A 20,419-nucleotide genomic window follows, 5' to 3' on the forward strand; every position below is an offset into this window, starting at 1 on the left:
CAAAAAAAAAAAAAAAAATTAAAGGGTTGGATACACAGCTCAGAGCAAAGACCCAGTAGCCCACGTGTGCGTGCATGCGCACACATGCAAATTATTTTGAGCTGGACATGGTAGTGCATCCCTTGTAGTGTAATCCCTTGCACTCTAGGAGGCTGAGGCAAGAGGTAGCTAGCATAGGCAAGAACCTATCTCAAAATCTAAAAGAAACTGGGGGGGGTGGATTTAGCTCAGTGGTTCCAGCACCTGCCTCACAAGCACAAGGGCCAGAGTTCGATCCCCAGTACCCCAAAAAAAAGTTACTAAAAATAAAAAAGGCTGGGGATGAGAAGGCCCTAGGTTTGATACCCAGTACCCTATCCAAATAGAAATATATATAGTCTCACATCTTAATTCCCTTTTAAAATCTCCTTTCTCTCTCTTCCATCTCCGGATTTGAGATCTTCCTACTATCTGTCTTTCATTTGGCTATTAACAATTTGGGTTAAGCTGGGCATGGTGGCGCATGCCTGTAATCCCAGCACTCGGGAGGCTGAGGCAGAAGGATGCTGTGAGTTGAGACCAGGTCAGTCTCAAATACATAGTGAAACCCCGTCTCAAAAAAACCACCAAAAAAAAAAAATTGGGGGTTTCTTGGGCTGGGGATTTAGCTCAGAGGTTTCACCACTTGCCTCACAAGCACAAGGTCCCAAGTTCAACCCCTGGTACTAAAAAAAGAAAACAACAACAACAACAACAAAAACCCCAAACAAAACAAAGATGAAATTTGGGTTTCTCATATAGGAGAAAATGTGGTATTTGTGTCTGATTTATTTTACTTCACATTACAGTCTCAAGGTGCACCCATTTTCCTATAAATGTCTGAAGTTTATCTTTCATTTGTTTTGAGACAGGGGCTCACTTTGTAGATTAGGCTGGCTTTGAACACATGGCAATCCTCCTGCCTCGGCCTCCCCAGTACTAGGATTATAGATATGCACTACTACCCCAGCTTCAAGTTTATCCTACTTTATGGCACATTCGTGTTTATTATATATATATTATCTTGAGATAGGGTCTTGCTAAATTGGCCAAAACTTGTGTTCCTCCTGCCTCAGCCTCCTAAGTGTCAAGTCTGGCCTGAAAGAAACCTTCATAGCAAACATACTGTTAGCAAACAAGCGGCTACTCAGTGGCAGAAGAATAAACAGAATAGATGCCATAAAGTTTAGGACCGAGTATGCAATCTTCTCAGCGCTGGAGTCCAGTATTATATGCACACCTACACCGACTGTCCTTGGACCCTCAATCATAAACATTCCACTTGATTCCTTAGTCCTTTCCCAACCCCAGATAAACCCAATTTCTCCCCCAGCCAGTGGCTGAAATCATTCAGAATCTCAGCCCTGTCTGCATCCAGACAGAAATTCAGGCTTTCTCAGGTAAAGCCGGTCCCTCTTAGCTAGCTTCTGTGACGTCAGTCGCTGCTCACACTGACAGGGATAAAGCCTTTTTCTCTCTCAATCGCGGTCTGTAACACCGAGCAGCTGCGATTACAGATATGCACCACCGTGCCATTTACTTTTCTGTCTCTTGAGCCTGGAATGCCAGCTGTGGGAGCTCAGGGCTGGCACCTGGCTGACAAGAGTAGACAGTGTAGGGCTGGGGATTTAGCTCAGTGGTGCTACCGCCTGCCTTGCAAGCTCAAGGACCCGAATTCAATCCCTGGTACCAAAAAAAAAAGAGTAGACAGTATAGAGGCATGGGATAAATAAGTAAACGAAGAGGGTTACTTTCATTACCCCTCTTACTGGTAGGGAAACCGAGGCTCAGAGGGCTAGGTAACTTGTCCAAAGTAGCTCAGCTCATCTGTAGCTCAACCCCGAGGGCTGAGGCACCTGAGCAGGCCAGCCCAGGCGTGAGTGGGGAACCAGCCTGCCCTGCTCCTGCGGTAGGAATGGGTAGAGGAGCTTGGCTCTCCAGTCCCAGGTCTCCCTCAGGAGTGCCCTGCAGCAACCCCATGTCTGATGGAACAGTCAGGGAAAGGCAAGGGGACTCCCCTCCCCTGCTGCCACTCAAAGGCCATCTCAGGGACACACCCCGCCCTCATGACAGCTGCTTCGGGGGTTTGGGCCACGGTGCAGGACAACCCAAGGAGCTGACGCCCCAAGTTCTGTGGACTCTCCCGGTTCGTGCCACGCTCTGGTTTGGAAAGAGGTTAGCATGGCCCCGTCCAGAGAAGTCCCCACTCACCCTTGGGCTCAACAAGCTTCTGGTCCCTGGAGGGCTTCTCCCTCCCCCTCCGGCCCCCACTCCTTGCCCTCCTGTGTCTACAGTGCATCCTCTTCCCACCCTGTACTGAGCATGTCCTGAGGTCCTGCTGGGACCCAAGTGACCCTTGACTTAGAAGACCCAGACTGTGTTTAACTATTTTATTGGAATAGAGAAAAAAGGCAACAGCAATCACTCTTGGTGCCAACAGCTATAAATTCCCCCATCCCATCCCCGCCACCCCAGCCCCAAGGCCAGGGGGACTCTGGCCCCTTTCAGGGAGCCCCCTTTTTTTTGAGACAGGGCCTTGCTATGTAGCCCAGGCTGGCTTTGAACTCGTGGTGATCCTCCTGCCTCAGCCTCCCAAGTGTTGGGATTTCAGGCGTGTGTCACCACACCCAACCCGAGGACTCCACGAAAGACTGCATGGGACAGGAGTTTCCAATGTGTACTCTGCTACCAGCTTTGTGATTAGCAGCAGAATGCCCACAATGACAGCAACAGCGACAGAAGACGGGGAGCTGATCAGATCCACAGCCGCACGAGTTAACAACGGCACACAACGACAAGACGCGATGCTGGTAGGCCTGGCCATTCACTCCAGGGGCAGGCAGCACACGGGAGGCTGATGGCCCACAGACCCCAGGAGCGGGCCTGGCATCCTCACTCCCAGCACTGGAAAAATTAACTGGACACACACATTCACATTCTCTGCAGGGACTGTCAAATTAAGGTACCAAAAAGGAGGGGAGAAAACACTTTTAAGAGAACAAAGCCTGCTTCCCTGCCCTGTGTAGGCACCAGGCTAGACCTGGCAGGTGAGCTAGCCAGTAAGCTCAACAGGCAGCTCCCGGCCGCACAGGGACTCCCACTGGCGGGCCAACAGTGAGATGAGCTTCTCTCGGCTCTCAGTGCTGGGAACAAAGATCTGCCACTGGATCTCACGGCCCTGGCCTGCCCTGGCAGAACCACTCGGCAGCTCTCCGAAATGGTCCAGGGTGACGCTGCCCATGAGGTCGTGGCCCTGCACGTCATCAAAGACAAGGGTAAGGGCCTGCGGGTAGAGCTGGTAGCCCATGAGAATGCGGTCCAAGTCCCGGACGCGGTGGCCATCATCGAGCCGGTATCTGTCCCTTTGCGGTGGCTCTTTGGCAAACTCAGGCAGTGGGTAGTGGATAAAATCCTCATCCAGGAGAAAGATCTCCGTGCTGGTGAGCAGGAGTGTCTTGGGGCGCAGTGGGCCCCGGCAGCTCCCAGGTGGTGGGAAGTCCACCTGGAAGGCCTGTACATACAGCAGGATGCTGGGGGCTGGGGCCTTCTCTGGGTCAGCTGTCTTCTGGGCCACGATGTACGTTAGGTCCCCGACTTCCTCCTCGCTGGGGTAGGTGAACTTGACACGACTTGAGTGGATCAGCTCATAGTTCTCCATCTTCCCTGCGGAGAAAGATGCCATGAGAGCTATACCCCGGCACTGGCCTGTGGTGGGGTTGGAAGTACCGGTGGCCCTAAGCCACCCAAGTGGGGGTCCCAAGCCAGCAGCCTAGGGCTGACACTTGAGATGCGTGGATGGCTAAAGGATGGTTAGGATGGACACTGCCACAGAAACGCCCTGTGATCACATTCTGGCCAGCTGAATGAGGCAAGAGAAAAAGAGGCAGAGGCAGAGGGCTGTGGGACAGAGAGGTGCTGGTCTGTGGTTTGAGCTGGACAGGTTACCTGTGGTCTTGTTCCCAAACTCCGAGTAGAAATCCTTGTCGACGGGCTCAGGCGAGGGTGTGCGCTCCAGAGAGGAGAGCACAAGCATGAGGTGCTGGAGGAAGCAGTGCGTCAGGTAGCTGTCCCGAGTCAGACATGTGACCACCTGTGTCGGGGAGGAGCCTGCGAGAGAAGGGTCTGGTCAGGGCCACAGACACCTATTTCTCTGACCAGGTTTCTGCCCCAGAAAACCAGGGCCAGGAGGACTATGTGGGAGAGCATCACGGGCTCTGGAAAGGCCACCATTTCTCAGACAGGAAGGGCTGAGACATTTTTCCGGAAGGGGATCCATAGGCATTAGGGAAAGAACTCAGCTTTCTCTCTTCAGGAAGTGTGAGTCAGAAACATCCTGTCTGAGCCCAGGGCCTGCTCTGCCTCTGGTCTGGGGCTAGCTGCACACCCCGCCTCCTGCCCAGAGCCCTGGAGCGAGAGTCCTGCAATCTCAGCAGTTCCTGAAGCTGCTTCCTCCCACTCAGCTGACTGGCCTGTAAGCAGGGAGATAACTCTGTCTGTGATAACGTCCCCACATGTGGAAAGTGGAAGCCCACTGGCCTTCACCCACAATGGGACAAAGCACAGAGGGTTACTCACCCGTCAGCCGGAAGTGCTGGTCAAAAAGGCCAACGTTGACTGACTGCAGGTCACTGAGTTTGAGCACAAAGCACTGGGAGATGTGGAAGGGGCTGTTGTTGTAGTCAGTGTTTTTCTGATGCCAGAAATCTGTGATGGACAGAAAGGGACTGAGGGTGGTGGAGACTATGGCAGGCAAGCACAAGGATCCCAGATGTACAGCATGTCCAGCAGGAACGGGTCACCAGGTGAAGAGCTGCCACCACCTCCACACATACAAAGCCTCACATGCAACTCGGTCTGAGATCTGAGCCTTGCTCAGATCAGCGGGGTCACCAGGCCACTGGCTAAGGGTCCCGCCGGGGCTCTAAGGGGCAGATGCTGCCCCGTCCCTATCATGGCCAGTTCCCAAGCACTCGCTGGCCTGGGCACGGTGTGGGCACATCTGGCCTTAAGTCCTCCTGACACCCTCAGAAGGAAGTGTTGTCATCATCCCCTTCCTCAGATGAGACTTGCAGGCCAGAGCGGCCTACTTCCTACCACCTGAGGCCACACACAGGTGGTGAGCCCCTCACGACAGCAAGCCTGCTGCCTACCCTGCAGTGGCTCTGAGAAGTAGCGGCGGAGGCCATCGTGCAGCACAAAGTACACAGCCTTGGTGGACAGCAGCACACAGGCAGTCACCTCCAGCCCCGGCGTCTGGTAGAACACCACAGACGACCACAGGAGGTGCCTCAGCTCCTCGTTTTCAACCTGGACAAAGAGGGGCTGGGTGAACAAGAACAGGGCCAGACAGAGGCACCACCCACACTACCATGGTGACTGGCACATGCCCACGGCCTTAGATAGGGCAAGGTGGGAAGTTCTTCTCAGGTGGAGGAAGTGACAGACAGGACAGCCTGGGGAGGCAGCTCAGGACCTCCAAGCCACGTCCTCAAAGCAGTGAGCAGCTGAAGCTCACTCAAGGCTCGAGGCAAGCCCCGCCTCACCAACAGGAATGACACCTCTCCACCTGAGTGCCAGCCAGTGTGACCAGCGCACGGGCCGCTACCTCAGCAATGCTGCTGTGGAAGAGATCGATGACAGCCTTGCCCTGCAGGCCAGCGATGTGCTGAAGCGAGGGGCAGACAGGCAGGTGGAAGGGGATCTGGTTTTCCTCTGAGGTGGACTGGATCAGCTGCTCACTCGGGTACTGGGCAGCGGTCTCAGCTTGTGTCAGAGCCTCTGTTGGGGCAGGAGCTGGGGTCTTTACTGGAGCCTCCTCTGGGACCAGAGCTGCAGGTGACGCCTCTTCTGGGGCTGGAGGTGGAACCTGGGCCTCCGCCGGGGTCAGGGTCGGAGCCAGAGCTGAGGCCTCTTCTGGGGCTGGAACTGGAGCCAGGATATGTGCCGGGCCTGTAGCCGAGGATGCTGGGACTGGAGCTGGAGCCTCTGCAGCGCCTTCCTGGGGATGCTGGTCATGCCTGCATCTCCCAATCCCCCGAGAAACATCATTCACATGTGGGCTCTGCAGTCACATCACCTACACATCATGCATCCCAGAACGCGAGGATCAATGTGTGCACCATGCCCACACCATGGGTCACCTGGAGACTTCATCACCAGGTTCTTTAAGGGACAATCAGCTGACAAAGGCCCCTTCTCTTGGGTGGGAGATGGGAAGATGGGGACAGAGTGGGTCCTACTGAGCCAGCCAGAGGCATGTAACAGACACTGTGGCCATGGGTTGGAAACTCATTCTGACAAGACGGCAGAAATGCCACTCCAGGTCTCGAGTGCTGACCAAGGTGGGACCTGTGTGCATGGGTGCTGGCGGAATTAAGAACCAAAACCTCAAAACTGCCCGTTTACCTTTAGGGTGTCCTCAGGTGGCCCAGTATGTTAGGCTGGCTACTCTGCCACCACTGCACATGCACTGCTTGGTTCCAGACACAACACCACACAATGCTCAGAACCGTAAAGTTCATGAAGTTGGGCGGGTCCCCTCTGAAACCAGCTTCCATGGCCACAACTTGTTGAAAGGGGAGTTCCTTGGATGTCATCCTCTCAACTGGACCTAGTCCAGCTGCTGAGATCCCTGGGGCTATGAACCTGCCTTTGGCAAAATACCCCATGGAGCCTCTGGGCTGTCTTGGGACATACAGGTGTTCCTAGAGGTTTTCTGCAGGTGGTCCTCTGTAGGCAGGTGCCAGCCAGGCTTGGGGGGCGACAGGGGAGTAAAGACAAGGTGCCCACTGCTGAGGCCTCACCGGGGCCAGGGTGCTAAGTCAGCCACTGAGGGTCACTTCTTACAAGACTCCTTTCTTGAGCTGGGAATAAGAGGGGCATCAGATTCAGCCTGGAAGAGGTGGAGAGCCCTTGAGGAGCATCAGGCCAGGGCTGGGTTGGAGGGGAGTGGCAGACCTCTCAAGATGCTAAAAGCATGCAAAGGTGAGGATGGTCTCTGCTGCCTACAGGAGTGAAGCGCACAGGAAGGGGACAGGAAGGCAGACAAATGAAAGGCTTCCTACTCAGGTGGGGGCGGCCCAGGAATGCCGGCAACAGAAGGCAGGGGTACCTACAAGGGCACAGGGTCTTTCAGTGACCCTATAGGGCCCTAACAGAGGCCCTCTTCAGGCTCCACGGAACAGGAGCAGGATGGGGGACAGTAAGGGAACAGGAGGACTGGGCTGCCAGTCCTCCTTCAATTCTGCGTCTTCTCAGAAGGGGCCTAGGAAGAGATGACCCACCCAGCTCACTCTGCTCTGCTACTTTTAGCACCTAAGGTTCTTTGGGGAAGGATTTCCAAAGTTACACGCTACCTAGTCCTGCCCGAGAAGGGCTTTGTGGCTCTCCACCAGGGCAAGCCGGACTTAGGGACAGGGCAGCCATGGGATGTAAGCCCCGGTGGTGGGGGAGGCAGGTGATGCCTAGGGGCCGTGCTTGGCCTAAGGGAGCAGAGTGGCAGGGCCAGGGCCACAGTGATGGCTCTCCCAGTGGGCAGGCAAAGTAGGGAGCAACTTCCTCAACCTGCTCTGCATGGGTGGCAGGAGCCTGGGTTAACCTGTTTTTGTGAAAGAACAGCTTTCCTGAGACTCTTCTGAAGGGATGAGAGTAAGAAGCAGATGAGTACCAAGGTTAAAGGGGCAAGGGCAATCCCAGGGGCACTCAGGAGCTGGGGAGAAGCCAAAGGGTACAGATGTCTGCAGATACACAAAGGCCAGCTCACCCCAGGCCCAAGGGCCTATACTTGGTCTTACCTGGCCCCGCCTTCAGCAGGTTGGCCATCCATGGGAGGGCTCTGCGATCTGGGCCCAGATGTGGGGGTCTTGGCAATCACCACAGTCTTTAAATCCTGCAGTGAGGCTCGAAGCTGGTTGTATATGCGCAGGAAATGGAACTTCTCATGGGGCAGCACGAAGATGGCAGTGACAAAACGGTAGCCGACAAGCAGCTCAAGCACGTGGCCATCAGCGAAGGCACCTCTTGGCTGCGTGCAGCTGCGTGTGGGGTCCAGCAGGACAGTGGAGAGTGGCACACGGCTGAGTTTGAAGCTGTTGCGGTTGCGGCAGTTGTGGGTGCCTCGGTTGGGCATAGGGTTGAAGTCAGCCTTGATGACATTGAGGTGCTGTGGTGTGAGCAGCAGCCAGTAAGGGATGGCGGCGGACTTGACAGCCTCAGAGGGCGCGCAGCAGGAGCGCCGCACAGCAGAGCAGAGCGTGCAGCTGGCCCACTCGATGTTGCCCGAGTAGTCCCCAGCGGCCGTCCGCACCATGCGCTTGTCACTGTAGACCAGGTAGACCGGGAAGCAGCCCTGGCTGCGCTCCTGGCAGCCGCCGGCCACCTTGTAGAAGGTGAGCAGCTGACACAGGAACTCCTGCAGGCTGGTGTGGCTGCCGTAAAGGATGGGGCTGCACAACATGGCCATGTGCTGTGGGGCGAAGCAGGAGCGCAGGTCGGCGTGGAACTCGTGTAAGTTGGTGGCGTCCGAGATGATGAAGAGTGTGTTCTCACTGTGCCGCACCTTGAGCACCAGACACAGCTCTGGCATGAGGAACCCGAACTCAGTGAGGTCACCGTGGGGGAAGCAGAAGACGAAGCGCAAGGACGAGAGGATGTGCTGGCTGCTGCCTCGTGACTCCTGGTGCGGGATCTCGAAGACGGCAATGCCAAAGTCCGTGAGCACCAGGCAGGCGGCAAACTGGCGGATGCTGCCCTGCACGTGGATCAGGAAGCACCACAGCACCTTGAGGATGCGGATGTGCTCCAGCAGGAAGTCCTCATCCGCGCCCAGGGCCCACTCCAGAGCCAGGCGCTCCTCCTCAGCCTCCTCCTCTTCCTCCTCCTCCTCCCCCTGGCCGCCCTCCTCTTCCTCTGTGTCTGGGGGCCCCATTTCGAAGTAGCGGTTCTCAGCAATGTCCTCCTCATCCTCGTCGTCGTCCTCCTCACCCTGCTCACCCTGCTCCTCCTCCCGCTGGTTGGCGGCCTCAATCCAGGCAGGCAACTGTCGCTCGATGGCCTGGCGGATCAGTGTGCTCAGGCGCTGGATGAAGTCCTGGTTGGTGGCCGTGTAGCCGATGCAGGTAAAGGGCAGGAAGATGATCTGGCCAGACCCGGGCACCACCTGCACTTCTGGCTCCGTGTGCTCCGCACTGTGCAGGGAGAGGAGAGGCTGCATCAGGGACGCCCCACGTCTGCCTCTGAGCCCACTGCTGCACCTGGTTCAAGGAACCACCCCATGCGTGCCCTGAAGACTGCATCATTGGGATGCTGCTGTGAACCCTACAGGCAGGGAACACTCTAGGTGTCAATCCACTTATAATGGCTCCCTTCAGGGACATCCAATAGCCTCCAGGGGCAGGGAAGTAGGCCGGGTGATGTCTTAGGACCTTTGTGTTTAAACCTCACCTCCTCCTGGCCACTACAGCCCTCACATGCGTAACAAGAATTGATAACCTGCTATAAAAGGCCAGTTAATATTTCATGACTTCAGGGTTAACCCTACCCACATAGTTTTGTTTAAGAAGAATATAATTACCATGCTGGGCATGGTGGCATGTGCCTGTACACTGTGCACTCTGTGAGGCTGAGGCAGGAGGATTGCAACTTGGAGCCCAGCCTAGGTAATTTACTATCTCAGCAAAAAGGGGTAATTTACTGTCTCAAAAAGGGGGTGGGGGGGCTGGGGATGTAGATTAGTAAGAAGGCCCTGGGTTCAATTCCCAATACTGCAATAAACAAATGAAGAAAAAAGTAACTATCATACTTAGCTTACAGACTAAAAAGCTAAAACGCAGATTGCTGACCAACAAACAGTCCTGATCCGCAAAGCCCTTGTGCAGGATAACATGAATAAGGCAAAGTTCAGGGAAAACAGACTGAAGTCTATCTCGCCTGTCATTACCGAAAGAAAGAAGTAATTTAAAGAGGACTTTTACCACCTGTTACCCCTCACCCGCAGCTGAGAGCCTGAAGAAGGTGCAGACACCAGGCTTAGAATGCTTACTCGACCTCCTTACCTTGCTCCACCGACAGCTCCTGGCGAGTCCCTTGAATCATGGGAAGCTGCCTGACAGAGAAGGAACTGCAATCAGCCCCCACCTTCCGCAGCCACTCCTGTGCACCGAGCGTGGAGCCTGAGCTGGGTACTGGGCCGCCTGTGGAAGGACCTCAGCACTCCCACACTCCAGCACAGGGAAGGCTGATTCCCACCCCCATCTGTCTGACGCCAGTTCACACTCCCTACCCACGGCCAGAGCCTGCCGTCACTCTTAGTGGGGTGGCATCTGGGGACTCCCTGTGTCCCTCAGGGTCCAGGCACACAGGCTATCAATATGGTCTGGCCTCACATAACAAACAAGTGAAGTACCCCTGGCAAGACCAAGGGCGCAGGAGTTTCTTGCAGTGGGACCTCGGGGAGGGGGTGCTGGGCTAGACAAGGACTCTGTGAACCGCCCTGTCACGCAGTCACGTGCAGACTGGCCTGCCGGGAGCCAGGCACCAAGTGCACCACACAGCAGCCACTCTTTCCCCTCTTCCCAGGACACAGGGACAGGCTCCAGAAGACTGAGCAGTAGCCAGAGGAGGAGACCCGTGGGAAGAGGGAGGGAAGCTCTCCTTGGGATCTGCTTTCCCTAGGGCAGTGTCTTCATGCAGAATCAAGGCCCCTGGCCTTGCCCTGCCCCCGAGGGCCCAGTGAGAGAGCACTGCCTGCTCCCATGCTGACAGAGACACAGAAGAGACAAGGAAGCAGAGGCAGGGGACGGACAGATGTGAGTACACGTGCGCGTGTGTGCACACACGCGGGCACACACACACACACACAGGAGAGGGAGAGGCTGAATGCAGACCCTTAACTGCCTGTTTTGTCAAGAAGACTCAACTAGACACAACTAAGAGAAAGATGGTGGCCCCAGGAGAGTACACCAAGCCCTGGCAGCATCCACTTCTAATTGCGCACCAACTCCAGGCAGCAGGTGACTTATAGAAGTGCCCAGAAGCAGGTAGAGGGCATTACCTGTCCCGCAGGGATGGACTCCAGGGAATCAGAGCAGGCCCGGGCAATGGGCCGGTCATCAGGAGTCAGACTGTCAGTAGATGAGAGGCTGCTGGCCAGGGCCTCCTCCTGCACGAACATGACCCCTGCAGAGATGAAGTGGGCGGGCGGGCAGGCGGGTAGGGAGAGCAGCTGTTCAACATGGGGCTGGCCTCAGACCACCGTCCCGGCCAGGGGCCAGCCAGACCTCAAAGCCATCATATGGGTTAGACAGGAAAACAGCAAAGCTGAAATCCCCAACAACTCAAGAATGAACCAATGACTGCTTCTCTAATCTCAGGGCAGGGAGCTTTCTGAACACACATACAAAAGAAGAAATTACAGGGCCAGGGATTTAGATCAGTGGCACCATGCCTGCCTCATAAACACAAGGTTGTGAGTTCGATCCCCAGCACCAAGAAAAAAAGAAAAAAAAAGAAATCACTAATTATGACTACATAAAAATCAAACCTAAACCGGGTGTGGTGGTGCATGCCTGTAATCCTAGCACTCAGGAGGCTGAGGCAGGAGGATCGCTGTTGAGTTTGAGACCAGCCTGGGCTACATAGTGAATTCCAGGTCAGTCTCAACTACATAGTGAGACCCTGTCTCAAAAACACCACCACCAACACAAAATCAAACCTATATACATTAATTTTAAAAACTGAGTTAAGGCAAAGTCAAGCACAGGAAAAAAAGTGCTTGCAATATTTAACAAAGATATCTTTCTTAAGAGTTCTTACAGATTTTAAAAAACAGGGGTGTTGGAAACACCATTAAAAGACTGCAAATTACATGAAGAGACATTCCACAGAAGAATGACCAGCAGATACAACACGCAAAAGATGCTTACCCTCTAGCACACAAAGAAAGGCAAGTTGAAACAGGAGACCGGTTTTGTCTCTCACTTTGCCAAAGGCCAGACTGATTGTGCAGCCCAGCTGAGGCAGGAATCGCTGTTGAGTTTGAGACCAGCCTGGGCTACATAGTGAATTCCAGGTCAGTCTCAACTACATAGTGAGACCCTGTCTCAAAAACACCACCACCAACACAAAATCAAACCTATATACATTAATTTTAAAAACTGAGTTAAGGCAAAGTCAAGCACAGGAAAAAAAGTGCTTGCAATATTTAACAAAGATATCTTTCTTAAGAGTTCTTACAGATTTTAAAAAACAGGGGTGTTGGAAACACCATTAAAAGACTGCAAATTACATGAAGAGACATTCCACAGAAGAATGACCAGCAGATACAACACGCAAAAGATGCTTACCCTCTAGCACACAAAGAAAGGCAAGTTGAAACAGGAGACCGGTTTTGTCTCTCACTTTGCCAAAGGCCAGACTGATTGTGCAGCCCAGCCCTAGCTTAACTGGACCTGGGTGTGAGCTGGCCCGCCTGTTGGGAGGGCAGTTTGGCGATATGTCCATCACATGTCCACTATGACTCTACCCTGACATGACTTCTCTGCGGGGCTCGCAGATCCACAGAGCAGGCGACACCTTGCTGGAGAGCCAGAGCTTGCAGGCTTGAATCCTCCAGAACTGCCGAGGACAGCTTGCGCCTGCACTCACTGGACTGCTCCCTGTTCCTGCAGGAACCCCGCCGACTGCCCCAGGGCTGCCCTCTATGACAGCGGCTCTGACTCACGTACTGTACTGAGGCTGTCTGACAAATACAGCCTGCCTGGACCCATTATTTCACTCGAGTCTGCAGAAAGGTGGAGGGGAAGACTTTCCCAACATGTCCCAAATTGTAACTAGCTGGCTGAGGAGCCAGGGCCTCCACAGCCCCACTTCGCCACCAGTCACAGCACAGCAAAATGACTCAGAACCCTAGGATCCCTGTAGGGCTTGAGATCCTTGTCAGGCTTGGTTCCTGCCCAGGGCAGGTCAGCTCATGAAGCTCAAGTCCTCTGCCCAAGGGGTAGGCAGGCAGTCCAGGCCCAGACACCCTCACGGAGCGAAGCAGCAGGGCTCTGCGAGGCAGGGAGGGCAGCAAGCACACAGCCATGCACGAAGCGTCCCCAGGGCCTCCCCTGGGATCTGCCTATGGTGCCCTTTTCCCAGCAATTTGTCTTCTCCTGTGGACTTCAAGATTCACTTCACTCAAACCTATTTCAGACCTTCTACAGATGCAAACTGCTCTAGCCTGATCTCCCTGAGGGATACAGTTCATCTTCCCAAGTGGCTCCACATTCCCTCAAGGGCACTGTACTGAGCCCCCACCAAGAATACAGGAAAGGGGAGCCCTTACTGACCACTTTTATTGAACCATGAGCACTGCTAAGCACCTCCCCAGCATTAGCTCATGCGTGCCTCTCCTTATTTACCACATTTTATCAAATCTAAGATGCGTGGATGTGGTGCCATCTTGATCTTAGCAGGTGTCCACAGGTTTTCCCACGACTCCATCATGAATACCAGCTGGCTGACAGCGACTAGGGGACGCCACTGACTGAAAGACGCATCTCAATTTCAGAGAAGTCACAGGGTAGAAATGTGTGCATCTCAGAATCCATGAAGTAAGGTGTATCCACTTTACGGCTGAGAAAACAGCTTCAGTGAGGCTACAAGCTGCTTGAAATCTCATAGCCAGAAGAGAGAACCTGAACTTCAGCTGCTTGCTCTTAACCACCTCTTTCTAGTCTTCTTTCAGCCCCCACACCTGGCTGGAGAGCCATCTGGTCCTTAGTAGCCACAATCCCCTGGGGCTCTGACAGCTGGCTAACAGCTCCTGTGATGACCAGAGGCACGGTGCTTTCTGGAAAGCACCCTCTTCGAGCGGGCCTCTGAGGGTCCAGTTTGCTCACAAATGATCTCTCTAAAGATCAGGCTGGAGCAGCAGGCAGCACTTAACAAAGCTGCTCTCACAGAGAAGTCCTTGCCCATCCAGACCAGCTCCAGGAACACAGCCAAATACACATGTATGTGGATGCTGCCACACTCGTGAGAAATAAAAAAAGCGACTTCTTTTGGCCACTACCCCCCACCCTGCCCGGTTTGGACACGAGGAAATGTGGACAGGGACAGTCTGTCCACTTCCTTCCTGGACTGTCGCCTGTACAAACAAGTGGTCAAAAAAGGCCACATGGCCAATGGGATAGGGACATCAGGAGATTCCTCACCAAGGGGATTTGACCTTTGCCATTTCTTACCCAAAGGAAAGAGATGTGCACACAAAGACATCCACTGCAGTTTTATTTATAAAGGTGCAAATCTGGGATAGTATCTCCATGTCCAGTGACCAGGAAGGGGGACAGACTACAGAGCCACTCCAGTGTCCCTGGTGAGCAGGCAGAGAGAAAGGGGAGAGGAGCTGGGCCTCGGCTGCCATGAAGGCTTTACCACTGCAGCCCCAGGGCACCCCACTCCCCCCGCCTGCTCGGGTCTGCTCTCACCAGCTTCTCCACTTGCCGAGCACGCACTCACTCATCCACTCACTCACTGAGCCAGCACTGTTCACAGAAACAGGCTGTGTCCTTGGCCCTGGGGCCAGACATACCTCGCCGCCCTCAGAAGCCTACCCGTATGTGCTTCCTCTGCAATGCAGCCAGAGCTGAGGGGGCTCACAGGGGAGTCTGGCCTCGATGCAGGTGGCAGAGTCAGGGGTTTCCTCACAGGGATTCAAACCCTCCACCCCTTTTAGGTTTGAAAAACAAAACAAAACAAAAAAAAAAAACAAAAACCCCAAAAACTCTGAGTCAAGGTTTTAACAAATGAAAATGGGCAAATGCTCTGGCACCTTGGCCCCACAGTTCCGTTTTCCTGAATTCTCTTCTGTATGTCACTGTCATGGTCCCAGTGCGCTGCTCTGCTTCAGGCTTATGCCTCCCTTCTTCTCGCTACCCAGTCTTCTCTCCCCCTGGGACTGCTGCAGAGGGCCCTGGGCCACACTGCCTCTCTCTCCCCTCCTCGGCGTACAAGTCACAGCCTGCGTGCTGTCAGCAGGGAGGACTTCACCTCCCTCTGCCCCGGTTATCTTATCTCTCTCTAAGAGAAGCTAGCTCTCTGCCAGCGGGGCCATCAGGTCGAGGGATGGGGTTTGTTTCTGGCTCTTGAAGCATAGGGGCAAACTGGTTTCCCAAGACCTCACACCAAGTTCTGCGTCTCCAGGAGCCTGGGCAGGCGGTGTTCTTTCCTGCGTGTCCCGAGCCTCAGTTCCACTCGGGGATGGCACACCTGCCCCTCTTCTGTCAGGGCCTGCTTCACTCGCTCATAGGACCTGCTTCACTCACTCATCTCCGAGGGTGCCTGGGTTCAGAGGTGAAAGCCCTTTGAAAACTCCAAGACAGGAGGCAGGTGAAAGGGATGGGCCTTCTAAGGGTCCACAGGGACAAAGACAGCCCATCCTGGTCCCACGGGTAGACTGCTTTGGGACTGGGCCACACGAGAGCCACGGATGAGGCAACGATAAAAGAAAGCTTCCCACACAGGGATCAGGGGTCCAGACTCTACAGTAATAAGGCCTGGCATCCCATTAAAGAAGCCAACCTGCCTTGGGGACTGATCCTCAAGAGCCAACAGCCCAAGCTTGTTCAAAGGGCAGCCTCAGGGCCCGATAGACACCTTGCGGTATCTTAGAGGAACTGGATAGGAGTGTCAAGAGTACAGGGGTTCTCAAGAAGCAAATAACAGAGCTGAAATCAGGCTGGGCATCCCCCGCAACGAGCCACCCGAGGAGCCAGCCTGCAGACGGCACCACCCTCCCAGGCCTGACCCCATAGGAAGCAGGTGCCAGCCTCTCTCCCCCAACCCCAGCCCAGCCAGGGGGTCCAGGCAGGGCTGTGCAGCTCTGCTAGGAGCAAGATCCATACACGGTTACCTTGGTTGGAAAGGATGGGCTGGGGCAGGGAGGCAGAAGTGGGAGCCGTGGAGGGAGGGGAGCCACTGGGCCTCACGCAGAGGGCAGCTGAGAGCCGGGAATCCTCACCAACCTGAGCAAGAGTGCTTGAGTCAGCCCAGGGGAGAAGAGGAAGTACAGGCACAACAGAAATGACAAGGCCAGGGGTATGAGCGAGGAGCTCAACGGTTGTCTGACAAGGGTGACAAAGACAGCCTGACAGAAACCGCGAGCGTGGGGACTGTCACCATCACTAGAGGGTATGGTCTCCCTCAGGGCCTCTGGCCAGAGGGAGGTACAGCTAGCACTCAGTGGCCCAGTTTCCCCACAAACCAGCCCTCCTCCTTGGCTGGCTTCTCCTGCTGCCCTTCCATCTCCCACACAAAGGCCCACCTTCTTCTCTGGGTTGCTCAGTTTGGACTTGACGTCCTTGGCCTTCTGGATTGCTTTCAGCACTTCCACAGTGTCTAGCTCCTTTTCTGTGGTCACTGTGCTATCCAGACAAACCTACAGAGTCCAGAAAGTGGATGTCAGCACAGGGACCGCCACATATGCAGGAGGATGGTGGGGACCTGCTGAAGAACAGACAGGAGCACCTGCCCTGGGTCAGGCCCCCCGAGGACACTGGAGGTCCAGCACCCACAGAAGTGACCCGTGAGTGTGGTGGAGGCACCCAAGGAGGTCCCAAATGCCTCATCCACCTCTAGGATCTCTCTCCAAGGGGAAGTAGCAGCCTCCTGGGGCCTGGGAATGGGGGAAGAGAGGACTTGTACTAAGCTCCCAAATACAAGCAGAGCTCAGGTTGCCAAAAAGCAAAGTGGAAGGCCTTCAGGACAGGGGAACCAGGAGGGCAAAGGCATGTAAAGAAGACAGAAAAGGCAAGGACCTGTCTGGGAATGCAAGGGGAGCTGCAGCAGGAGGGCACTCAGGACAGGCAATGCGGCTGAATGAAAGTCCCAAGGGTCTATACAGGAACTGACACCATTTGCCAGGCAGGGAGCCTTCCCAGCCTGGAGCCTGGAAGGGGAGGAGGAGATGGCATCCTGTGAAGACTGTCTTAATGCCAGTTTAGAGAAAATGGCACTTGAGGCAAAAAAGGGGACAGAGTTAGGATCAAACAGCCTCAGGTGTCTTCTGGAATGGGGTCTGGTAGAAGAGGCTCCAAGGATCGGTGGTGAAAGAATGGGGTAGGGCTGATGAGAGGAGTGAGCCTAGTGAAGGACCTGTTTGATTCGCACTGCGACAGGTCAATGGCCACAGCCAGCAGACACTGGGTTGGGCAAACAGCAGACACTGGTGAAGCTGAACAAATACTTCAGGCTCATAATCAGGCAGTACAGCTAGATGGTGCCCAGAGAACATGATTATTTAAGGGATTTATTTCAGTCCCTTGCCTAAAACAAACATTTTTTGTAGGGGGTGGAGGGGAGTACCGGGGATCGAACTCGGGTCCTTGTGCTTGTGAGGCAGGCAGTAGCATCGGTGAGCTAAATCCCCAGTCCTAAACAATGTTATTTTGGGGGTTTTTTTTTTTGGTACCGGGGATCGAACTCGGGTCCTTGTGCTTGTGAGGTAGGCCACCGAACCACTGAGCTAAATCCCCGGCCCAACAATGTTATTTTTTAAAAGTTGAAGACAAGCCAAATGTGGCAGCACATCCCTATAATCCCAACACTCTGGGCGGCTGAGGTAGAAGGATCTTAAAATCTAGACCCTGGCTCAAACTAAAAAATAAAAAGGGCTGGGGATGTAGGTCAGTGTGAAGGCCCTAGGTTTAAACCTCAGTACTACAACAACAAATTGAAGGCACTTCCTCCACACCAAGTCTGTGCCTGTGTTCCTGGGGCATCCTCCTGGCCTGAAGCTCTGGCAGAAGCAGCATGAAGCTGCCTGGAAACGCACCACTGACAGCCCCTCACAGCAGTGGGGACAGGAGGTACTGGGAGCCTTTTTCTAGGGGGCAGTCAACTTCCTGCGTCTAAAATGCTAGTATACGCCCTTGTAAATAGGTGAGGACAGTGGACCCCCACCTCCTCCTTCCCCTGCAGACCGTGACTCCATTCACCTGTCTGGGCTGCCCTGGTGGTGCCGAGACCTACCTCAGAGGCCCGCTCTCCGAACTGTGCCAGCACCTTGGTCCGGTAGTCAGGGATGATGCTTAGAGGGTTGTTCAGTAGGGACACATACTCCAGACAAGGCAGGCCGCCTATGCTCCGGACCTCCTCCATCTGCAAGGCACGAATGCCATTCCCTTGGGCCTTTTCTCTTAACATCTCAGCAACAGGGTGACATGCTGGACGCCCTCTTATAAATCAAAGCAAGCTTAATGGTCTTCTTTATAGTGGCAAAACTGAGGCCCAGCAACAATGGAGCCAAGATTCCCGAGGCGTGGCTTACCTGTTCAATTCTGTTGTTGCTGAGGTCCAGGTTGACCAGGGAATAGAGCTTGTGCAGGCCACTCAGACTCTCCAGGAGGTTGCCTGCTAGGTTCAGAGTCTTGATATTGCCCAGTTTAGTGTGAACGCCTTCCAAGGAGGAAAGCTTATTGTAGGACAGGTCGAGGTGCACGAGGTTGTACAGGTGCTGCAGCAGCATGAGAACAGAGCAGTGGCTCAGGGCAGCCTTCAGAGGGCGTGGAGGCCTGCCTACCCACCTGCTCTGCAAGGCAGCTCAGGCAGTCTCTCTGACGGTGACTGGGAATGAGAGCTGCACCCTCCTGTGCTGCACCATAGAACAGTAGCAGCCCCTGCAGAGGTTAGGGCTGAGCAATGAAAACAATCTTGCCCATATTTACCACTTGGCTTTATGTACTCATCGTTCTTCAGAAGGAGAGCAACAAGTGTAGTGCAATGCTGGAGACTGGAAGAAGGTGAAGCCCCTGTCTTTACCAACCCATGAGTATGGCCTGATTCCCATGTTGCATCTGTCTGCTAACCTCCCAGGAGAACGGGGCCTCGGCAGAGCCTGGGGCTGGTCTCTAGATATTACCTGCAGGTTGTCCACAAACAGCACTCCATTGTGACTCAGGTCCAGGAACTCAATCTTTGGGATCAGTTTCTTGTTAAAGAAAAGAAAATCCAACGTTATTCTAGAGGATGAAGCTTACATTGTCCCTGCACGTAACCAGTGGGTACCCTCCTAAACACTGACTTCCGGTCTGCTATCCACGTAGGGCCACAGAAGGGACACCTCCTGTTACCTTGTTGTTTCAGCAGCGTATATCTGAAGGAACACACAGGGACTCCAGGGCTGAGCACTACCCACTGTTTTTACAGAACATTTACCTTATAAAAATAACAAATGGCAACGGTTCAGACAGGGAACCTACTTCATCCCTGCATATCCCTACTGACCAGCAAAGAGACTTGCACTCTCATTTTTCTAAGGCCATCTGGATGTCACTCTTATACGGTCATACCTGTGACCTCCAAAGTGAGCTTTCTGATTTACTCCTTGGGAGTAAATGTGTCACATACCAAGATTCTAGCATAGTAAGTGCTCGACCTACAAATGATTTGGTTCCTTGAGAGTCTGGTTAAGTCAGATTCGTTCATTAGCTGACAAAATGAGTCTTACAACTGGTGAGAGTCTGCAACTCAAATGTTCGTTAAGTCGGAGACTTACTGCATATGCAATGTACATATGCATGTAATCAATATACTTCATTTGGTTCTGAGTATTTCCTCAGCAATCTTAAATATTCTCATTTTGAAATTTAGCTTAAAAATTACAGGTAAAACACAGAGAGCTTGGGATATAGGTTCTATGTGGTCCTTCCAGAAAAAACCTAATTAAAGATCCAACGCTTAGGCTGACACTGGCTGCTGCGAGCGTACCACAGACTCATCGATCTCGGAGATGCTGTTGTGGCTCAGGTCGAGGGTGGTCAACGCTTGCCATGTGGGGATGATGGCAGTCACGGGGCCTTCGAGGGCTGTGCCTTCTGGCTCCCACTCATCAAATTCTGAGGCTTCAGGAACAAGGACTTCCTGCGTTAAGAACATCTGTTAGGCACCGCGCTCAGGGCCCTCACGCAACACTAAGTGAAACACTATCGTTGCAAAATTTAAGGAAGGGCTGGGGCATATTTAGCATGTGGAAGTGAGCTTGCATTAAAATGGGACTTTTGTGCATGTGCCTTTAAACAATTGTGAAATAACCGAAAGGCTTATTAGCAACATTACAGCCGCCTGTAATGTGTTCTGGCCCTGCTTCAAAAGCAAATGTCCTTCAAGCCCCTAAGGGCCCCTGCTACACGGTGGTGCCTTTTCTGCCTCTCTCAGAGGCTGAAGGTCTGAATTCACAGTGTTGCCAGGCAACTGTGCTATCAGAGCGGTCCTCACTGTGAACAGTGGCCTTTTTTAATCATTATTTTGCAGAGATAAAGTCAGTGCTAAGACAAGTATAGCAGCACAGAGCACTGAGAACCCCATAGGGAAGGGTGTCAGTCCTCTTCCACCTATTTTTTTTTTTTTTTTTTTTAGTGGGGAT

The 20,419-nt window shown here is 53.7% G+C and overlaps 1 protein-coding gene across 1 annotated transcript in view; it reads right to left on the reverse strand.

The window, feature by feature from the left end:
• Nucleotides 1–2,392: 2,392 nt before the first annotated feature.
• Nisch (nischarin) overlaps nt 2,393–20,419 on the reverse strand; it is a 34,813-nt gene continuing 16,786 nt past the window's right edge. Inside the window, exons 9-22 of the mRNA XM_010643191.2 lie at nt 19,765–19,917; nt 18,917–18,985; nt 18,326–18,511; nt 18,028–18,156; nt 16,322–16,435; nt 15,911–16,022; nt 11,069–11,193; nt 10,071–10,120; nt 7,812–9,203; nt 5,624–6,035; nt 5,169–5,325; nt 4,594–4,722; nt 3,964–4,125; nt 2,393–3,681 (exon numbers count right to left, since the gene is read on the reverse strand). Coding sequence (XP_010641493.1) covers nt 3,071–3,681; nt 3,964–4,125; nt 4,594–4,722; nt 5,169–5,325; nt 5,624–6,035; nt 7,812–9,203; nt 10,071–10,120; nt 11,069–11,193; nt 15,911–16,022; nt 16,322–16,435; nt 18,028–18,156; nt 18,326–18,511; nt 18,917–18,985; nt 19,765–19,917 — 3,801 coding nt within the window. The 3' untranslated portion in view covers nt 2,393–3,070. The remainder of the gene's footprint in view (nt 3,682–3,963; nt 4,126–4,593; nt 4,723–5,168; nt 5,326–5,623; nt 6,036–7,811; nt 9,204–10,070; nt 10,121–11,068; nt 11,194–15,910; nt 16,023–16,321; nt 16,436–18,027; nt 18,157–18,325; nt 18,512–18,916; nt 18,986–19,764; nt 19,918–20,419) is intronic.

Source organism: Fukomys damarensis, unplaced genomic scaffold (assembly GCF_012274545.1).
Source record: "Fukomys damarensis isolate Sample0158 unplaced genomic scaffold, DMR_v1.0_HiC HiC_scaffold_28, whole genome shotgun sequence".
NCBI classification, from domain to species: Eukaryota; Metazoa; Chordata; class Mammalia; order Rodentia; family Bathyergidae; genus Fukomys; species Fukomys damarensis.